Source organism: Lemur catta, chromosome 3 (genome assembly GCF_020740605.2).
Source record: "Lemur catta isolate mLemCat1 chromosome 3, mLemCat1.pri, whole genome shotgun sequence".
Classification (NCBI taxonomy): Eukaryota; Metazoa; Chordata; class Mammalia; order Primates; family Lemuridae; genus Lemur; species Lemur catta.
Genome location: NC_059130.1, coordinates 111,594,926 through 111,615,149, shown reverse-complemented (window position 1 = coordinate 111,615,149; position 20,224 = coordinate 111,594,926). Strand labels below are relative to the sequence as shown.

Genomic DNA, 20,224 nt, shown 5'->3' with positions numbered 1-20,224 from the left:
ACTGGGACAGGGTGAAGGCTGCTGGGCTCAGTGCTGAGAGGGGCAGTCACGGGGGCAGTGGGGACGCCACTGGGGCCAGGCTCCCAACTTGCCCCATGAGGAGCCAGGAGTGCCAGGCCCACCCACCCCAGTGCTGGGGCACACAGGCTCTCACCAGGTGGCGGGTGTAGGAGGAGCTGGCGCACTGCTGAGTGACACCCATGCAGAAGCAGGGCAGGCAGCCGGCGGGATTGCTGGCACTCAGGTGGAAGTGGTGGGGCCGGCAGTGGCTGCAGGTGAGGCCTTCCGCCTGGGCCTGGGGTGGATGGATGGCAGGTGGAGGCAGGTCCTCGAGTGGGGCTCCTGCACCCCCAGCAGCCTGAGGCCAGCCCTCCCAGCCACTTCCGGCAGTTCTGGGCAGTCCCTGCCCCTCACCCCCCATGCCCAGGCCCCAGCTCCCGTCAGACGCTGCTGTTTCCCTCTGGGCCTGGGTGGCAGGCAGGGCGGGCCTCTCAGAGGGCAGGGGTTGGGACTGACCTTGCACTGGCACTGCCCAGCGGCATCACACTGGCTACTGACGCTGCCCTGGGGGTCGCAGCCACAGCCTATGGGCTCTGGCGTCTGGCCGTCTCCTGCAGTGGAGGGAAGCCACGGCTGGAGCCCCAAACCCACCAAGCACCCCCTTTCCCAGCACTCCCTGAGCACCCAGCTCATCACTGAGGGGAGCATTTATTTCTGACGTGGGCACTCTACGTTCTCACGGCAGCACTCGGAGGTGATGGGGCTGTTGCTATCCCCATTTTACAGACGGAGAAGCTGAGGCTCAGGAAGGTACAGCCAAACGGGAACAAAGGCCATCCCAGCTCCATCCCTAGGGGAGACTGGGCAGCCGACCCCAATGACCCCCGAACCCTACTCACTTCGGCAAGGCTGGCCCTGGCTGGGGTTGCCATGGTAACCTGGGGCACACCTGCAGAGAGAGAAGGGCTCTGATGAACTTCCGATGAAGGAGCAGAATCCCAGGACTGTGCTGGCGCCCGTGTTGGACTCAAGGGCCTTGTGCTTGACTCGCCCGTTTGATAGCCGGGGAGACAGTGGGGAGAGAGCAGGGACGTGCCCTGGACCACACAGCCAGTGAGTTAGCACGATCGGGCCTTCAGCCAGGACCTTCGGCAAGAATGAGGGGTTTTGCGGGAAGACTCTGGCCTGGCTGGGGCAGGGGGTGCCAGGGGCTGGAGAGGAACCACGGGCCAGCAGGTCTGAGGGTCTCGCGTGCCAGGCTAGAGGCTGAGGCTCCCAAGCATTAACACTGGGCCCCGTGTGAGAGCGGTCAGGAGGGCAGGGCCTGGCCCTCCACTCGCCCCCATGCTCCCGCCACCCACCTTACCTCTCACAGTGCCGCCCGCTGTGGCCCGGGGAGCACGCGTCACAGGTGGGGTGGCCATCTGTGTCCAGAAAGCAAGTGTGGGCAGCCCTGAGAGTGTGGGGGCAAATTTCCCATGAGAAAGGCAGTGGCTCTTTCTTCTCCCCCAGCTCTCCTTCAGGTCCAGGGAGAAGGGAGGGGAAGGGGGCACATGAACTACTGTGTCCCGAGTGCCAGCTGTGTGCCAGGCACTGAGCTAAGGACCTCATTCAATTCTCACACTAGAGGTCGAGGGGGGTGGCATTCCCCCATTTCACAGATGAGGAAGTCGAGGCCCTAAAAGTGACACACTGAGGCAGGATAAGGCCAGGATTGAACCACTGCCTCGCAGAAGGGCCCGGGAAGAAAGGTGGCCAAGGAGAGGGTAGAAGGTCAGGTGCAGGCAGGGACGCACTGGCCAGCAGCCGGGGCTCCATAGCACGGGCACAGTTGGCAGTCCTGTGGTGTCCCCTGCTGGGCGTCCCCGTAGTATCCCGGCTGGCACTGCTCACACCGAGGGCCCTCCGTGTGGTGCTGGCAGCTCTGGAGGGGCAGAGCGTGGGTTGAGACTGGGCCCCTGGAGGCCGCAGGTCCCTGGGTGGGAGGAAGGAGGCCACCACTCACCTGGCAGGCGCCGGTTTCAGGCTCGCACACCTCGGAGTGGCCGTGGCAGCTACAGCGCTCACAGGTGCCCAGGTAGAGGCCGCTGGGCATGCGTGTGTAGCCTGTGTCACAGTCCTGGGGGCAGGAAGATGGCAGTGGGAGGGGCTTCCTGGACAGGCCCCATCTGGGCAGGAGCACCGGGTGGCCAGGGCTGGGGGGTCTGGTGGGGAGAGCTGATGGAGGAGGCCCCGGGAGCACCTGGGGGGCAGCTGGCCGGACAGGGGATGGGGCCCAGGGCTCACCTGGCAGGAGGGGCCACGGTACCCGGGTGGGCAGGTACACTGCTCCACTTCCAGCGCAGGGTCCTGGCCGGTGTCCTCAGGCACCGCCACGTCCATGCTGATGCCGGAGACCCTGGGCGTGACAGGACCCACTATGAACGAGCGCTTACTCCGGGCCAGGCAGGCCTGGGGCCCACCCGGGGGGATCTCACTGGTCCTCCTGACAGCCCTGTCATGACGCTGCTGGGGGCCCTGTCCAGAGCCCCCACTGCTGTGAGGGGCGTGGTGAGTGGCTTATACCTGCGATTTTCTCCAAACGATTACACTTCTGCACCCAGAGGGGTTATACCACCCCGCTCCCTGCGGAGGCCAGGGGCTGGCGGATACAGGCTACAAATGCCCATTTGCCTCAAAGTAAGATGACTTTGCAGGGCCACCTACTCTCCAGAGGTCCCCGTGGGATGAGGCTGAGGCTCTACTTGACCCGAGACCACATCCTTGCTTGGCCCCTTCCCCGCCCCGAGTCCCTCCCTCCCCTACAGGTTCTCCTGCGCATCATGTGTGCCCCAGGCCCCGTCTCAGACTTCGCTTCCAGGGAACCTCAGACAGGCCTGTGAGGGAGGCATTGGCCATTTTACAGAAGGGGAAAATGGGGCACAAAAAGGCCACACAGCCTGTAAGCGGCAGAGCTGGCAGTCTGGCCGCAGCGCATTGCACTGCTTAGACTGGAGCCCCCGCCCGAGCCCACTCCCACCGCCCTGCCCCACCCCAGCCACCTGCTCTCAGCGGGGCGCTGGGTGTAGGACGCGCGGATCAGGAGGGTATCGATGCCGGCCAGCGCCATCAGCAGGTGCTCCCGCGTGGCTGGCTGCCCGTCGGGCCGCTGCCACGCTTGCTGCCGAGGAAGGGACACGGGTGCTCAAACATCCTGGGGTGCCGACACCCGAGTGAGAGGAGCAAGGGCCTGCCCCCGCCCGACCCCCGGGACGGGCTCCTGGGACAGCGCTGCTCACCTCCCGGAAGGGCACAGTGAAGGTGCTGGGCTGGCCGGGGCCGGGCTCCTGGGAGCTGTGATGCTCCAGGACGATGCCGTTGCCCTGCAACACCACCACCGGCTGCCCGTGCAGGGCCGTGGAGCCGGGCTGGGGCCGCTGGGTCACTGTGAAGTGCAGCTCTCCTCCATAGGAGGTGACCTGGGACCCGGGGTGGACAGACGCTCAGCAGGGGCCCACAGTCGGGCCCTGTCGCTGCTCCGGCCACCTTCTCCATGCAGAGCACCTCATTCTCCCAAGGTACCATGGCACTCCTGCTCCCAGGCCTTTGCCTGTGCTGTTCCTGCTGCCCGGAGTTCCCTTTCCCTTCCCACCTCCTACCCACCTTGTCCCCCCGGAAGCGTGAAGGGAGGCTCCAGAAGTAGGGTCCAGATAGGAGGTTGTGGAAGGAGGAGAAAACCAGTTCCCCAGGCGTCGGTGAGTGGATGCCCTCGTTGGTGGTGTAGGTGCCTGCGGCGTTGGTCAGGCTGAAGTGAGCAGGCGACTCGGAGGCCCCAAGCACCTGGGAGGGGGAGAAAGGGCTGGGATGGGGACCACGGCCTGGGGCTCGTGCTAGGTTCATCTAGCCCTGGGCTCAGCAGTCCTACCCGCCTGCCTGCCCGCCTTGCCTAGGTACCTGGGCACGGCTCCAGGAAGAACTGGTGCACTGGCGACTGACACCCATGCAGAAGCACTTGAGGCAGCCGTCGGGGTTTCGGTCACTCAGGTGGAAAGACCCATCGGCACACTCATTGCACAAGCGCCCCACCACGTTGTTCTGCAGGCACAGAGCTGGGAGCTGCAGGATAGCCCACGGGAGGGGCTGCCTGGAGCTTCCAGCTAAATCTATCCACAGTCTAGATGGGGACCCAAGGGCCAAGGGAGCCACTGAAAGAGCACATGTATGAGGCATCACTACCATCTGAATGATAATTCCCAGTCAATGGGGGCTCATGCAACCATTTTCCCCTTTTCTCTTTGGCTGCCAGGGAGCTCACAAGTAAATTTAGATTTGAAGTATAGCAACTTGATGAAAATAATTACTGCTATTAATTATAGAGTGTTTCATGCACTGTGCTAGTTGCTATTCAACTATCACCTCATTTAACTCGCCTAAGTACCTTGAGAGGAAGGTGATATCTCCATCCCTCACATGAGGAAACTGAGGCACAGGGATGTGAAATGAATTGCACAAGGTCATTCAGCTTGCTCATCCACTCTGGGATTTAAGATCAGGAGTACCTGACTCCAAAATCTGTCTAGTTCTTTCTTCCACAGACACTTGATTCTCCCATTCTTAGTGCAAAGGATTTCCCTTCACTGAGCCTTCATTTCCTCACCCACACACTGGGGATGCCAATACCTGCAGCCTGTGTCCACGTGGGAACCGACAAAGTGTGGTCAAAGCAAATGCACAAGGCAGACACAAAGGCTGCACAGAGTGACCGGGACGGGAACTCGGGTCACCTGGCTCCCTAAGGCACGCTCCCTCCCAGGGCCGGGCCAGCTCTCAAGGTGTGGAAGACCAGCCAGCCAGGCCCACCAACCTCTGGCTAGGACAGCGCCCTCTGGCCAAGGAGCTACGGAGAGAAGATGAAGCCTCCTTCCTCCCTCTCCCCGCTGTGGTGCCGGGGCCCAAGCACCCGGGGCGGTGGGGACGCCATGCGTACCTTGCAGCGGCAGGCCTCTCCGGAGGTCCCCATGCTGCCCCGCTCGTCGCAGCGTACAATCTCCTGGTCTGGGGCACAAAGTGGGTGTTGGCCGGGCAGGTGGGAACGGGACAGACAGAGGGACAGAGCGGGGTGGCTCCCCCAGGGTCGCAGGCTGGGGCAGGGAGGCAGGGGGCCTGGCGGGCAGCCCAGGGAGGGGCCGGCGGAGGGCAGCTGCGATACTCACTGGTGGGCCTGCACTTTCCGCCCGGCTGGATGGGGTTGCCCTCGTATCCAGGGGCACAGCTGGGGGAGACAGGGGGCTGTCAGTGGCACTTTCGTGGCTTGGCCCCACCTGGTACAGCCCGCTTCCCTGAGGTTCTCCCTCACCTCTCACAGCGGCGACCTGTGTAGCCTGGGTCACATGCGTCACATGTGGCTTGGCCATCCGTGTCCAGGAAGCAAGTGTTTGAAAATCTGTGGGTATCGAGGGCGTGGGGCAGGGCTGGGGTCAGGCCGTACGCTCCCACCCTAGGCAATGACTCCTGTCCACACTGTCTCCCTGCCCACCTGTTCTTGACCTGCAGCCTCATAGCAGCCGTAGGAAGGCAGATGGGCCCATTATACAGAAAAGGAGGCCGAGATCAAAGAGCATGAGACCACTCGGTGACCAGGTTGGCATCTGAATCCAGGTCTCCTGCCTTTTTGTCCAGGTAGAGTATTCCCCCAGCCTGGGGCACTGCCCGCACCTCCCACCGCCAAATCTGCCCCACCCCGAGCTGCGTCTGACCTTCGGGAAGGATCAATGTATGGGCAAGGGCAGGGCCGGCAGGCAGTGGCCGTGGCCTTTGTGGCATCCCCAAAGAAGCCGGCCTTGCACTTGTTGCACTGTGGTCCCTCCGTGTTGTGCTGACAATTCTAGGGGGAGAAGGAGGAGTGTCTCAGGGTCTCCTGAGCAGAACTGGGCTGGACGGCCTCTGGGCTGGGCCTTTGAGACTGTCTAGCCCAGCCTCCCCCTGCATGCTGGAATTCCTCCACAGCTTTGCAGACAGGGGAGCAGCAGCTGTGTCTTCCTATAGATGACGGGGAGCTCATCACCTCACATGGCAGCCTGTCCCAGAAATGGTTCCAGACGCCTGCTTTTATATTGACCTAAACCCACTACGCTCTTGCAATCTGCACCCACCGGCCAGTTCTGCCCTCTGAAGTCCCATTTCTTCCACCTGACACCTTTTCAGGGATTTGGCCATAATAGTTCTTCCCTGCTTAAACTTTCTCTTCTGTCAGCTCCACAATCCCAGCTCTCTCCACTACTCCTAAGAAATAGCTATGGGCCGGGTGCAGTGGCTCACGCCTGTAATCCTAGCACTTTGGGAAGCTGAGGCAGGAGGATCACCTGAGGCCAGGAGTTTGAGACCAGCCTGGGCAACACAGTGAGATCCTATCTCTACAAAAAATAAAAACAAAAAAAATTCAGCCAGGTGTTATGGCACGTGCCTATAGTCCTACCTACTTGGGAAGCTGAGCCAGGAAGATTGTTTGAACTCAGGAGTTTGGGATTGCCGTGAACTATGATCATGTCACTGCCCTCTAGACCAGGCAACAGAGCCAGACACTATCTCAAAAAAAAACTTTAAAAAAGAAGGAAGGTATGATATCCAGGCTCCTTCCTCCCAAGGACCATACTTCCTCACACGGTCCTCTCCAGGATTAGTCTGATGAAGGTGGAAGAGAGTAAGGCCATCACCTCCCTTGTCTGGACACTATACCTCTGTTAATGCATCCAGAGGTCATGACGGCTTGCCTGCCAGTCATTCTGGAGGCTTGTGCTAAGTTTATGGGTACAAAGAAGCCTGTCCCTGCTCCCATGTAGTATCCAAGTGCCAGCTGGCACAACTCACCAGGCAGTGGCCATACACAGGGTCACAGGAGCTGGCGTGGCCATTGCAATTACAGCCAGAGCAGGTGCCCAGGTAGGGCCCACCAGGCACCCGGGTGAACTGGGCATCGCAGCTCTCGCAGGACAAGCCAGAATAGCCAATGGGGCATCTGTGGGGACAGGACCAAGAGAGTGGCTGCAGGGACTGTGAGGCCCTGCTGTTTCTCCTCTGTCCTTGCCGGGGCCTCCGTGGTCCCCAGCCCTGCCGGGTCAGGCACCTGCACTCCTCCACGCTGTGGGCACGGCCGTGGCTGGTGGCGTGGGTGACGGTGGTGTCCATGGTGATGTCGCTCAGCCCCACGCTGGCCATCTTGGTGTTGTACACGGTCTGGATGAGCACAGCCTCCAGGCTCTGCAGCACCTGCAGCAGCTCTGCTCGCTGCACTGGCCGGCCGGACTCATGGACCCAGTGCTCCTGGGGTGGGCGAAGTGGGGGGGTGGTCACACATCAGTGCTCACCCAGCCCACAGCCCCTGTCACCCCCAGCCCTGAAGGCTCGGGCGCCACCCACCTCAGAGAACTGGACCTGGCGCTGGTTCAGAGTGCCGGGTTGCGTGGGCACGTGGCCTTGGGAGAGTAGGCGATATCCGGCACCCACGAGGACCACGTCCGGCCGCTGTACCGGCTCCAGCATTCCACGTGCCAGCTCATAGCGCACCTTGTAGCGCAGGGAGCCGCCATAGGAGTCCACCTGGCCAAGACAGGGGAATCAGGGAGGCAGCTGTGGGCACACTCGATGCCCACTGGGCCAACACAAGCAGCCATGTCCACGCCTCCATTCTGCTGACCCCATGCTCCCTGTGTGCCTGTCACTGAGCTGGGCACAGGGAAGCCAAGATGGGTGAGACCCGGGCTCTGCCTCTGGGGTGCTCAGCCCATGGCAGGGGAGTATGGTAATGCTGTGCAAAAGGTGCCCAGGGAGGCCAGCACAGGGGCACTGAACCCAGCCCAGGTGTGGGGGAGTAGTCAGGGAGGGCTTCTGGAAGGAGGGGATGCTGCTTTTTTCCCAAGCCAAGAGAGGCAGGGAGAGGTCCTGCCCTGAATGAATGAGCGGCTGCCACAGGGGGAGGCATGACAACTTCCCCTCGGAGCGAGGTCGGCCCTGCTGCCCACCAGCTTCAGGGGCAGCAGAGCCCACCCGGGCCCTTAGCATGGAAGGTGGGCTCAGCACTTTCTCCACACAGGGTGGCAAGTTGGCCCCTCACCTTGTTGCCCAGGAACTGCTCGGGCAGAGCCCAGAAAGAGTCGTGGACAAGGAAGCGGCGGGACAGGTCGACCAGCTGGAACTCCTGCAGGGTGGTGTCGATCTGCAGCTGGGTGGAGGACAGGGGTGGCATGCCCGGCTGCGCAGGCATCGTCACATTCACGCCTGCGGGTGGCAAAGGCAGGGCTGAGGGCCGCAGCACGTGCCTGCCTGAGACAGCCACCTTGAGGGGGTGGCAACCCAGGAACATAGGAAAGTTCTGGGGGGAAATTTGATTTAGAGAAAACTTTGGTCTCTCTCCCAAAGTTAAGAGAAAGCAAAGTTTTTTTTCTCCTCCCCAGGTTTTTTGTTTTCCTGTGAAGTTTTGGAGCAGCATCTCCCAAAGCATGCCCTGGGGAAAGCTGATGTTCTGGAAGGATGGCTGGGAACTATCTGGAAACCACAGGGCTGAAGAAAGGGGATTCTCTGCAGCAGGACTTCTCAGAGCCTCTTGCTTGCTGAAAGACCCACAGGTGGTCAGGGTTGGAACAGCCCTTGTGGAGGCAGCAGAGAGCTACACAGGGCCGGAGAGCAGGCACCCTAGTCCTGGCTCCCCCACGCTCCAGATGAGCAGGAAAACCCTCAGTTTTCCTACCTGTAAAGTGGTGTTAGAAGTGGCCAGCCACACAGATGATGTGCGTATTATGAAGATGAAATGAACAAATGATATAAAATAGTTAGCTCTTATTGTGGCTGGCAGGTCATCTACTCCAACCCTCTTCTATACACACACACACACACACACACACACACGCGCACACACACGTGCACACCACACACACGCACACATACACATGCACGCACACATACATGCACGCACACACAGGAATTCCCTCGACAGCATCTTCCCAGATTCTGGGGGCAGAACCATCCAAGAGAACTTCCTGTGACGATGGAAGTGTCCTGTCCCTGTACTCTCTGACATGGTAGCGACTGCCACAAGCAGCTACTGAGCACTGGAAATGTGGCTGGTGTGGCTCAGGAATGAATCGCTTTATTTAAATTTAAAGAGCCACGCATAGCTAGTGACTGCCACCTTGGACGGCGCGGCTCTAACAGATGGGGAGCTGATTGCCTCCAAAGGCATCCCTCCCAGCTCCGGACAGGCCTTAGCGAGTTCTTCCTTCCCTGGGTCCAGGTCTGTCTGCCAACAGCTTCTCTGCCTGAGCCTGAACGTTGACTCCCTGCAGCCCGAAGTCCCGCCCTGAGTCCAGGATCCACCGCCTTCTTTCCTCCTCTCCTTCTCGGGATGTCTTTAGACCTCCTTCCTCCGGGTCACCATCTGCTCACAGGCCACCTGCTCGCCCTGGACTCCCCACCCTCGCTGACTATGCACATTCCAATCAGACGGCCCTGGGTTCCAGCTCTGCCTCTAACAGCCGTGTGACCCCAGGGAGCCCCACGGCCTCTCACAGCCTCGGGAATCTCATCCTGAAACCATAAAAACAGCCCTGATTTGCAAGAATTATTGGCCATTTGACAATTGTCATGTCAAGCCACACTGCCAGCTACAAGCTCACCAAATGGTGGCCATGACCATAAACACACTGTGGGACAACTTTGGGAGATAAATAAGGTTTGCACAAGTCCCTCTGGGGGCTCCTTAACCAAGGAAGGGGCTTAATAGGCAACATCTGTCGAGGGCTTGCTGCAGAAGGAGCCGACGCCGCGGCATGCACGCGATCCTCTGCGAAGAGGAAAGGCAGCTGAGCGGGACGAGGGCTGCCTGATGTCAGAGCTGGGACTTGAACCCAGGGCCCTGTGATGTCTGGGCTCACACTCTCAGCTGCCTGCCATTCTGCCTCAGAGCCAGAGAGAACTGAGTGCAACCGCCGGCCTTTATACTGGGGAAAATGGGCCCAGAGAGGCCAAGAGAATTTCCCAAGATTACACAGGCAGTAAGAGGTGCAGCTGGAGGTCAGCCGTGGGCTGGGAAGCTACCAAAGCCTGGGCTCTTATACTCTGAGGACACGTCTTATACTCTGGGGACACTGGCACCTCTGTCTTACAATGAAGATGATGAGGACAATGACATCAGCAAATACTGGGTGTTGACCATGGACCGAGCACTATTCCGAGCGGCTTACATACCTCAGTCCACTAAGCCCTTACAAAAACCCGGGAGGTATTTCCTCCCCATTTTACAGATGAGAAAACTGAGACAAACACAAGCTAGTGACTTGACCACACAGGCAGTGAGTGTCGGGGTCAGGACTTGAGCCAGGAATCGGGCTGGAGAGCCCATCCTTTCACACCTGAAGCAGGTAGATACCAAGCGTGGATTTGGCTTTTCCTAAAAATGTTGGTTTTCCTCTGAAATGCTTTTCTTACAGGGCTCAGTGTTTCCTCAGCGACCCCGCGTTCCTCCCCATAAGCTGTGCTCTCTGCCCACCTCCCGCCGTGCCTGCCCACCCGCCAACACACCTTTGAAGTCATCGGGCCGGTCAAAGCGCAAGTGGATCTGGTCGCGGAAGCGGCGGCTGCTCTGGCACACGCTGGTGACGCCGAAGCAGAAGCAGGGCAGGCAGGAGGCGCTGTGCTCCAGGTAGAAGTGCCCGTCGGGGCAGGGGCCTGCCGGGCGGCACAGTGAGGGGGGCTGCAGTTGGCCACCGGCCAGCAGCCCTGGAGCCCCAGGCCGGGTGTCCCCCTGCCCTCCGGCCGGCCGTACCTCGCTGCGGGATGAGCTCCAGGACGCCGTCGGGAATGCCGAACACCATGCCGCGGGCGTTCATGGCCTCGCACGTGTAGGCACCCTGGTCCGACTCCTTCACGTCGCGGATGGTCAGTGTGCCACGGCCACCCTCACTGGTCATTGTCACCCTGGTGGGCCCCAAGACGGTGCTGAGGTCTGGCCTGGGCCACTGCACCGGCCTCCCCCACGTTCCCACCCAGCACCTGGGCGGAGGCGCACCTTGGGTGGGAGGGGATGTGGCCCCAGTTGAGCCTCCAGTTGATGATAGGGGTGGGGACGCCGATGGCCACGCAGGAGAGGGTCACCGTCTGGCCCCGGGATGCCTGGATCGACTCCTGGGGAGGCGTCACCACCTGGGGGGGCACTGGGGAGACCGGGGCGGGAGTGAGGGGTCTGGGCAGGGAGGAGGAGTGGGGGGTGCTCAGAGGAGCCGTGGGAGAAGTGCAGCCGCTAAGGCTGTGGAGAGAAGCTCCCAGAACCCAGCCCAGGGCCAGGGCCCACATCCCGCCCTGTGCTCCCTGCTCACTGCAGCCAAACTCGTCGCTGCGGTCGGGACAGTCGCTCTCCTCGTCACAGTGGAAGCTGGCCGGGATGCAGGTGTTGGTGGAGACACATCGGAACTGTGTGGGCCCACACACTTCCTCGGGGCGCTTGGCAGCTGGGGTACAAAGCCAGGCAGTGTGGGCACCGGCGCTCCATCCCTAGGGAGGGCCACTCCCAACAGCCCCCCCTGTCCACCTGTCCCCGTGTCCCCAGGGCCATTCTCATGTCACCCACATAACCCACAGCGGCTCGCACAGGCCTTGCGCTGCTGCACAACACCGTCCACGACAAAACACCCAGCACGACAGTCACCAGTCTCTGACAAACAGCTCGTCACCTCGTGCCACCCTACCCCTCACTCCACCCGCATTCCCACCGTCCACGACAAAACACCCAGCACGACAGTCATCAGTCTCTGACAAACAGCTCGTCACCTCGCACCACCATACCCCTCACTCCACCCGCATTCCCCTGAGCAGAATTATGCCTGGCACGTCACTGTCACAACCGCAGTGTCACCCAGCCACCCTCAGAGTCAAAGAAGTGCCATCTCACACACTTGGACAAGACCCCGTCAAAGGCACAGTCAAAAGGGCTGGAATCTCGACACAGCGGTAACGCCCTGCACAGCTCTCTCTACCGGAAAGGCCTGACAAGGGGTCGGCCACAGCCCAGGCCCCCGCCGGGGCTCCGTGCTCTCCGTATCCCACTGACCAGGGTTGTGCCTGACCCTGTGGGTTGGCCAGAGGCCTGCAGTTGGCCTGGCACCAGCCATGGGCCCCTGCTAGGCATCCAGCATTTGCGACCAGTTCCTCCTCCGGGAGACTGAGCTTGAGAGGGACACACAGACAGGGACGGAGAGGGCACAGTGGTGTAGGAGTGGAAGCCACACAGCCACAGAGCAGGAGCGGAGAGGAGGGCAGGAGGCAGCAGGCTACGGGCATAGCTCAGGGGCGTTGCTCCCAACACTGGCGAGACCCCAAAGCCATTCAGCTTTCACGTTGTCTGGTTCTCTGCTCTGTCAAGGACTCGGCCTCGACTCCTCCCCAGCAGAGGCCTGTGAGAAGGGCTTTCCAACTACAGCCCCCAGTTGCTTTCTGTCTCCCAAGGGCAAGTTTAGAGCCACAGACCGGCGTCCTCAAACTCCGCCAGTCTGTGGCACAGAGCTGCCTCTCTCCGGCCGTGCTGTGGAGCAGGGAAGGGGAAGGCAGGCAAGGAGGGGAAGGCGGGCAGCTCACAGCAGGACTGTCGACACGCACCCAGGCACACCAGCCAGGATCAGGGGAAAGGGTCTGAAGATTATCTTCAATCTCGGACTAACAGGCCCCAGCACAGGATACACAGGATGTGGCCTGATGTGGTCTCTGACTCTCCAGCCTCCCCACCTGGTTAACTGCCATGGGGTCCACAATGTTCACAACCTTGACTGGTGGATGGATACCATGGGGTGAGCGGGCAGTGGAGAGATGGGCAGGTGGCTGGCTGGCTGGGTGGGTGGACAGACAGAGCGGGAAAGATAGACGATGGATGAACGGAGGGATGGTGGAGTGGGGGGAGCTGGCTGGGAAGAGGGTGCTGGACACAGGGGTGGACAGACAGATGAAGAACTGAGAAGACAATGGACAGATGGACAGTTGGGGGGGTGGGTGGGAGGATGGATGGATGGATGGTGGATGGATGACTGAGTGGACTGACAGACGGATAAAAAGCTGGGCAGATGGAGGAACAAGTAACTCAGAACCAGCTTTGGATGAAAAGCCTCTGGGCTCACACAGGACCCCAGCATACCGGACCCTCTTAGCCATTCATCTCAGCCACACACAATACAAATAACGAACAGAAGCTTCATGGAAACAAAAGTAAAGAAATGAAATAAAGAGACGTCAGCCACAGGCTGCCTAGACACACGGCTACGCAGGCCGGCTCGGAGCCAAGAGTCCCCACCGCTCTGGTCAGAGAAAGGTAAGCCCTGAAGTGTGTCTCCAACGCCTTCCCCAGTCAGCCAAGCAGAGCAAAGCGACCTGCCAGGCAGGGGGCGGGGCAAGGTGGGGGCGGGCCATGGAGGGGCGGGGCAAGGGCAGCGGTGGGCGGGGTGGAGGGGCGGGGCAAGGGCAGAGGTGGGCGGGGTGGAGGGGCGGGGCAAGGGCAGAGGCGGGCGGGGTGGAGGGGCGGGGCAAGGACACAGGTGGGCGGGGTGGAGGGGCGGGGCAAGGACACAGGTGGGCGGGGTGGAGGGGCGGGGCAAGGACACAGGTGGGCGGGGTGAAGGGGCGGGGTGAAGGGGCCGAGGAAGGAACGGCAGGGAAAGGAGTGGCGTGGCAGGGTTGGGCAAGGGCAGGGTTGGGCAAGGGCGGATGGAGGTAGGAGCAGAGGGGAGGGGTGGGGCAGGGCAGGAGCGAAGGGGTGGGGCAGGGGTGGGGCAAGGCAGAGGCAGGCCAGAGCAGGAGGGGGCAGGGCAGGGACGCTAGACGGACCCTCTGATACTCACGGCAGTTAGCCTCATCCGTGCGGTCCTCGCAGTCAAAGTCACCATCACAGCGCCACAGCTTGAGGGCACAGTGCCCGTTTCCGCAGGGGAACTCGTTGGGTTCACAGGGCGGGCTGGGGCCTGGGTGGACCATGCAGGAGTCAGCAGCGCCCTCCGAGGCCAGCTCCCCCATCCCCGCACCCACCTGCACCCCACCAGTGCGCACCGCAGTCCAGCTCGTCACTGCCGTCCTTGCAGTCCTCCTGCCCATCACAGAGGTAGTCTTTGGGGATGCACTGCCCGCTGCGGCATGTGGCCTCCTGGGGCCCACAGGGCAGGGGCCTGCTTAGATCAGGGAGCAGAGGCTGGGGAGCAGGGGTGTCTGGCGGCCGCCGCATGGTGGTTGCTTCTGGCCGGGGTGGTAAAGGTGTTGTCTCCACTAGGACGGGCGGCATAGAGCTGAACTCTTGGACTGGCTCCTCTGTGGACAGAGCCGCTTGGTGTTTGGCAGGAGTGGGTGGCTCCTCACCCCCCACACTCCCCAGGCCCTCCCTGTACTCCCAAGACCATTCTCTGCCACACCCAGTACCCCTGACTCTGTCATCACTCTTCCCATGTCCCTGCCCTCTGCTTGCACCAAACCCTCAGAGTCCCAGATAGACTCCGAGATCCAGGCACAGGACCCAGGCCCTCCCCTGGTGCCCACAGGCCACCTGGGCTCCCGGACAGGTCCTCACCGCAGTTGAGCTCATCAGACATGTCCCTGCAGTCGGGCCGCCGGTCACAGCGATACTCCAGGGCCACACACTCATTGTAGCTGTGGCAGGCAAACTCGGCCTCGGTGCAGACCCTTGGGAACTGGGGCACTGGGGGGGGATTTGGAGGGAGTCAGAGGTGGCGGGTGGGAGGTGCTGGAAGCCATGATGGACAGCACAGGCGCCACAAGGCCGGAGTGGGCTTTGTGCCCCGCGTCAGGCCACTTGGTTTCTGGCAGACACAGTGAGGGCAAAGAACACGTGGTGGGCACACATCCACCGCACACGTGGGACACAGGACATGTGGCAGTGGCCTCCCCATCCCTCACACAGACCCCACGCACAGCTGACATGCCACACACATGCAACCACCACACACATGCAGGCCACAGCCGGGCCCAGCGAGGATGGCAGAGGGGGAAGGGCGGCCTGCAGGCTGGGGCCGGCCACCTTTCCTTCGCCCTCCATCCAGGAGCTTCCCTAGGGCCCAGCTGGGCCCCGGCCTGGCGAACACTCTCACCTGGTGTCACTGCGACCGCCACAGCGGCCAGGGGGGGCGGGGGGGTCTGTGCTGGAAAGGAAGGTGTGGTCAGCAGCTGTCCCACCTGGGAGCTGGGGCTTAGCGCTGTGGGGTGAGCGAGGCCCATCCCAGCACCCCTAGTCAGGAGGACTCACTGAAAAGTGGGAGGAGAGGGCGGGACCCCCAGCAATCTTTAGATCTGGGTCTGGGGATGCTGAAAGAGCAAATTTGATCTTTGGGTGCATTAATTGAGGTTTTATGTGCAGAACGAGGGAGGTGATGTTTCGCTATTTTTTTCCTGATCGGGCCACAGCATGGTAGGGATGGAGTTTGTTCCGTTCTGGGTTCCAATGAGTCAGGTCCTCCCAGAGAGAGGGAGCTGAGAGGGAGGCAGGGCTGAGCGGCACAGCCTGTGAGGCATGAGCTAGGCCTGTTTGGCCTAGAGACAAAAAGACTCAGGGGGGTCAAAGACAGGAGATGGGGGGTGCTGCGAAAGGAAACCTGGGCCCACCCAGAACAAAAAGCTGACAGCTTTGTGACTTTGGGCCAGTTTCCTTTTCTCTCCGAGCCTCAGTTTCTCAACCTTTTCTCATCTAATCTCATCACAGCTTCTGGCAAGACTGGTACAGACACAGGGTTTGGTTTAAATTCTAGTTTTTCCACTATATGCCTGTCTGAATTTGGGCAAATTCAGATTTTCCCTTCTGAGGCTCAGTTCTTTCGTCTTTAATATGGGAGGAATAATATCTACTTCATAGGAATTGTGTGCATAGGAGGCCGGATATAAGGGCTTTAGCCGAGTGCCTGGCATGCAGTCAGTGCTCAGTAAACAATCGGCGGTTATTACTCAATGCAAAAGTGTGTTGGACTTGAAAGTGCTATATGAAGAAATGAATTACTACCTATTGTCAACGTATAGGGGTCTACCCAGAGAGAGCAGAAACTAGGTCTAATGGGTACATACTAGAGGAAAACAGTCTGCTCTACCCAAGCCAAGACTGCATAAAGATTGATGGGGCAATCTCAGGAGGTAGTGAGCTCCCTGTTTGTAGTGGTAAGTAAGCCCAACCCATGGTGGAGACACTGACAAGAGACCCACATGAATCTGAGAAACTGGAGGAGGTGACCCCACGCCCCAGGATAGGCTCACCTGTGCCCAGGCGTCGGAACTGGAATCCCTGGGGAGAGGTGACGTAGGAGCCAATGGAGCCGCTGGAGATGACCTTGTGCAGCACGTCCTGGATCTGAGCCCCGTCCGCATTCCATTCCGAGCCCACATCCAGCTCCACAAAGACCCAGCCGTCCAGCTCCCTAGGGATGGGGTGGGCAGGGGGCAGGTGGGAAAGATGCCTGTGCTCTCGGCTCCTCCACTAGGCCCCTGCCCTGGCGCTCAGGCGTACACCCAAAGCAGGGTGATTTAAGGTCCACACTGTCCCCCTGGCAATTCCCGAATTTCCACCCATAGAGACTCATCCCATCGGGCCTTTCCTGCCTCGCCTCTCCTTGCCAGGCTTCCTTCCCATCCTCATCAGCCCCGTCTGATTTCCCCCAGTCCCTCACCAGCCCCAGGGGGACCCTTCTCACTTGATGAACACCACACTGACAACCTGGTCTCCGGGAATTTTCAGGTACTCCGACTCCAGCTGGGGAGGGACACAGCACCATCAGCCCCCAGATACCTTCACCCCAAGCCCAGTCCTGCCCTGACACACCAGGGGGCTTCCCAAACCCCCTTCACCTCACCGTGTCGACCACAGCCTCGGACACCTCTCGGAACTCCCTGGAGCCCGCATCCTCCAGCCGGGGGCTGTACTCGATGGAGCGAGTGAAATTTACCAGGGCCCGGAAGTAAACTGTGGAAAAGGGAGGGGGTGTCATTGTGAGGGGCTGAGCCTGGCATGCGGTGGCCTCAGGCAGCTGGACCAACGGGTGGAAATGGGGGGATGGCCGCGGGAGGCCTGTCGCACGGGCAGACACCTGTGTGCCCACAGCTATGCCCTGCACTGACTGCCCAGGGGCCAAAGCCAAGGCCCAACCTGCCTGAAGGGCTTCACCTAACAGGGAAAATGGCCTCACCCAGAAACCAAGTGATGGTGCAGAAGAGGAGACCCCCAGCCACTCAGAGGAAGGCTGGACACCAAGGGGTGGCTTCCAGAGGGGGCTGGCCTGGCATAGGGATTACCTGCATGTGACCGGGACATGCTTCGCCTGCCTTCCCTGGCCAGTTCCTAATCACCTCCTCCACGAAGACTTCCTGGACTGCCCTGGCTGGGCTAGAGACGGCTCCAATGGGCGCCCACTCCTCTGCGCACCCCTGCAGAGCACCTTCCACCCCACATTGCAGATTCTGCCGGGTCACACATCACAGTAACATTCATGAGTTCTGGAGCCAGCCACACCTCAGGCATGGACCTCACCTCTCTGAGTTTCTGTTTCCTCTTCGGTAAAATGGGCATATGAATTGCACTTAATACCACACTGGATTGCTGCAAAGAGCGTGTGATAAGGTGCTTACAGGCACCAGGTGCTCAGATGCAGCGCCTGGCACAGAGCAAGTCTGAGAGTCGAAAGCTGTTGTCATCCTTCTCTCTCTGCCACCAGACTACAAGCCTGATGAGGGGGAACCCGAGACCTCATTGACCCCTGTGTCCCCAGCGCTTGCCTAGTGTCTGGCATGCAGTAGGTGCCTCATAAGTGGTGGCCGAATAAATCTGTATCAGACTGGTGTGAGGATACATACACAACTATTGTTTGTTTGTTTGTTTCTTTCTTTTTTTTGAGACAAGAGTCTCTCTCTGTTGCCTGGGCTAGAGTGCCGTGGCATCAGCCTAGCTCACAGCAACCTCAAACTCCTGGGCTCAAACAATCCTTCTGCCTCAGCCTCCCGAGTACCTGGGACCATAGGCGCTCACCACCATGCCCAGCTAATATTTTTCTATTTTTAGTTGCCTGGCTAATTTTTTCTATTTTTTGCAGAGATGGATTCTCACTCTTGCTCAGGCTGGTGTCGAACTCCTGACCTCAAGCAATCCTCTTCCCTTGGCCTTCCAGAGTGCTAGGATTACAAGTGTGAGCCACTGTGCCTGGTCACAACTACTGTTTCTTAAGCACCTACTATATACAAGACATTTTATACAAGACATTGAATTTCATAATGTTCATAAGTTCATATGTTATAAATACGAATTAATATGAGTAGCAAATGAGTCACACATACAGGTTGAGCATCCCTAATGAGAAAATCTGGAATCCGGGGTGCAGGTGGCAGACAGGGAGGGACACTGGCTGTGCTGACCACCAGACCTGTTCTCCTTCCTCTTTACCTGTCCACCAGGCCCGCAGGTACACGGGCCCTCTCCCTCTGTCTCGAGCAGAGAAAGCCCTGGCACTGCCTGCTCTGAACCAGAGGGACGGGGCTGGGCTGGGCCCCTGGGTGCTGGGCGTGGGGCCCCGTGGGCTGGAGTGTGGGGGCCGTGAGCCCGGCCACAGAGGCCCCTTGTGAGCTGGCACAGAGGCCCATTGACTGTCCCCCCACCCTGGCCCCTGGCCTCAGCCCCATGGCCCAGTGCGGGCCAGGAGGCCGGGCCTCTGCCCAGGAATGTGCCCGCTCCCGGGGAAGGGGGCCGGAGTGCCACAAAGCCCCTTTCTCCTAGGGCCTGGGAAGGGCGCGGGCCTTCCAGCCTGACCCCACCCCCTTCCTCCTCCAGGGGCAGGTCAGGGCCAGCACCCTCGTCTCCCACTGTGTGGCTGGTGCCTGAGGGGTTGGGGGCTGCTATCTGAGGGCCTGCACTGGCCAGCCCTCTCCCTCCTTCTGACCCTACGTGGATGGCGCACTTGGAGCCAGAGGCTGGAGGCAAGGGAGCCCCAGAGCTGCCCTGCACCCAAGGCGGGGGTGGGGGATGCACACCTGGCCACCTCTATCCCCGAAGCAGGCTACCCCACCAACTCCACATGCCCATCCCTGCCCAGCAAAACTCCCCCCACACACCCAGGCCCCTAAACTCCAGCTCTGAGTCCCTCTGGGACCCTTGGGTAGGTCCAGATCAGCCTGTCCTGAGGTGGACAAAGCTGCCTCCAGACCTGGGGCCTCGTTCCCTGAGCAGCACCCACCCCTGCTCCACCAGCACCCTGTGGCGAAGGTCACCAGGGGCCCAGCATGCTGGGTTTAGGTCCGTGAGCCCAGATGGGGCTGGGCTGTGTCCTGGGCAGGGGCAGGGGCGGTGGCCGACCTGGCCCCTGACTCTGCAGGGAGGTACCTCTGAGCCTCCCCCGTGATTGCAGCAAAGTGCAGGCTGGGGAAGAAGAGCACAGGGAGCAAGGAGAGGAAAGGAGGAGTCGGGAGAGAGGACGGGGAGGAGACGGGGGAGAACAGTGAGCCCGCCTGGCCCGGGCCTGTGTCACTTACTGAGAGGCGACTCCTCGGCAGGCTCCGAGACCACCATGCTAGCCAGGCGAGGGCGGCCCAGGGGCGGCCCCGAGCCTGCAGAGCGGAGACAGAGACAGAGGCGAGAAGGGCCAGAGACAGCAAGGAGATGGAGAGAACCAGAGAGAGGGGCAGAGACATCAGGGAGAGAGAGACAGAGAGACAGAGACAGGAAGGAAATGACAAAGGGCGGTGGGGAAGAGAGATTGAGAGAGAAAAGTCAAGGGGAGAGAGGGAAAGATAGGGAGATGGAGGCAGAGATGGCAGGAGAGGGAGAAGGACGGAGGGAGACGGGGGAAGCACAGAGACAGAGACACAGAGTGGAAGAGAGACAGAGACACAGAGTGGAAGAGAGACAGAGACACAGAGTGGAAGAGAGACAGAGACACAGAGTGGAAGAGAGGCAGGAGGGAAGGGGGATGGAGAGAGCAGACAGGTGCCAGGGCAGGACACACAGGAGCGGGGAAGACAGAAAGAGACAGGTCAGAAGATGGACAGAAATCGGGAGAGGGGAGGTGAGAAGGGGCCGGGACGCAGGGGCAGAGCCGGGGCTGTCAGGGAGGGGCGCTGCCTCACAGGCAGGGCTGGGAAGAGCCGGGGAGCCACAGCCAGGCCTGAGAGGAAGGGAGGGGGAAGAGCCGTCTCAGCATCTCAGGGGCTGGATTCCAGGGTCTGGAGCTGGGCCAGGGCCCAGGAG

General features: G+C 60.5%; 1 protein-coding gene across 1 annotated transcript in view; it reads right to left on the bottom strand.

The window, feature by feature from the left end:
* The window catches only part of HSPG2 (heparan sulfate proteoglycan 2), a 96,233-nt gene that overhangs the window by 41,233 nt on the left and 34,776 nt on the right, over nt 1–20,224 (bottom strand). The window contains 29 exon segments of the mRNA XM_045548476.1: nt 155–295; nt 517–611; nt 900–949; nt 1,367–1,453; nt 1,797–1,924; nt 2,006–2,119; nt 2,287–2,398; nt 3,042–3,160; nt 3,279–3,458; nt 3,643–3,819; nt 3,934–4,074; nt 4,967–5,034; nt 5,193–5,251; nt 5,336–5,422; nt 5,736–5,863; nt 6,847–6,994; nt 7,103–7,299; nt 7,396–7,575; nt 8,090–8,253; nt 10,552–10,698; nt 10,796–10,947; nt 11,039–11,183; nt 11,346–11,477; nt 13,851–13,970; nt 14,056–14,310; nt 14,567–14,695; nt 16,255–16,415; nt 16,689–16,747; nt 16,848–16,957. Coding sequence (XP_045404432.1) covers nt 155–295; nt 517–611; nt 900–949; nt 1,367–1,453; nt 1,797–1,924; nt 2,006–2,119; nt 2,287–2,398; nt 3,042–3,160; nt 3,279–3,458; nt 3,643–3,819; nt 3,934–4,074; nt 4,967–5,034; nt 5,193–5,251; nt 5,336–5,422; nt 5,736–5,863; nt 6,847–6,994; nt 7,103–7,299; nt 7,396–7,575; nt 8,090–8,253; nt 10,552–10,698; nt 10,796–10,947; nt 11,039–11,183; nt 11,346–11,477; nt 13,851–13,970; nt 14,056–14,310; nt 14,567–14,695; nt 16,255–16,415; nt 16,689–16,747; nt 16,848–16,957 — 3,785 coding nt within the window.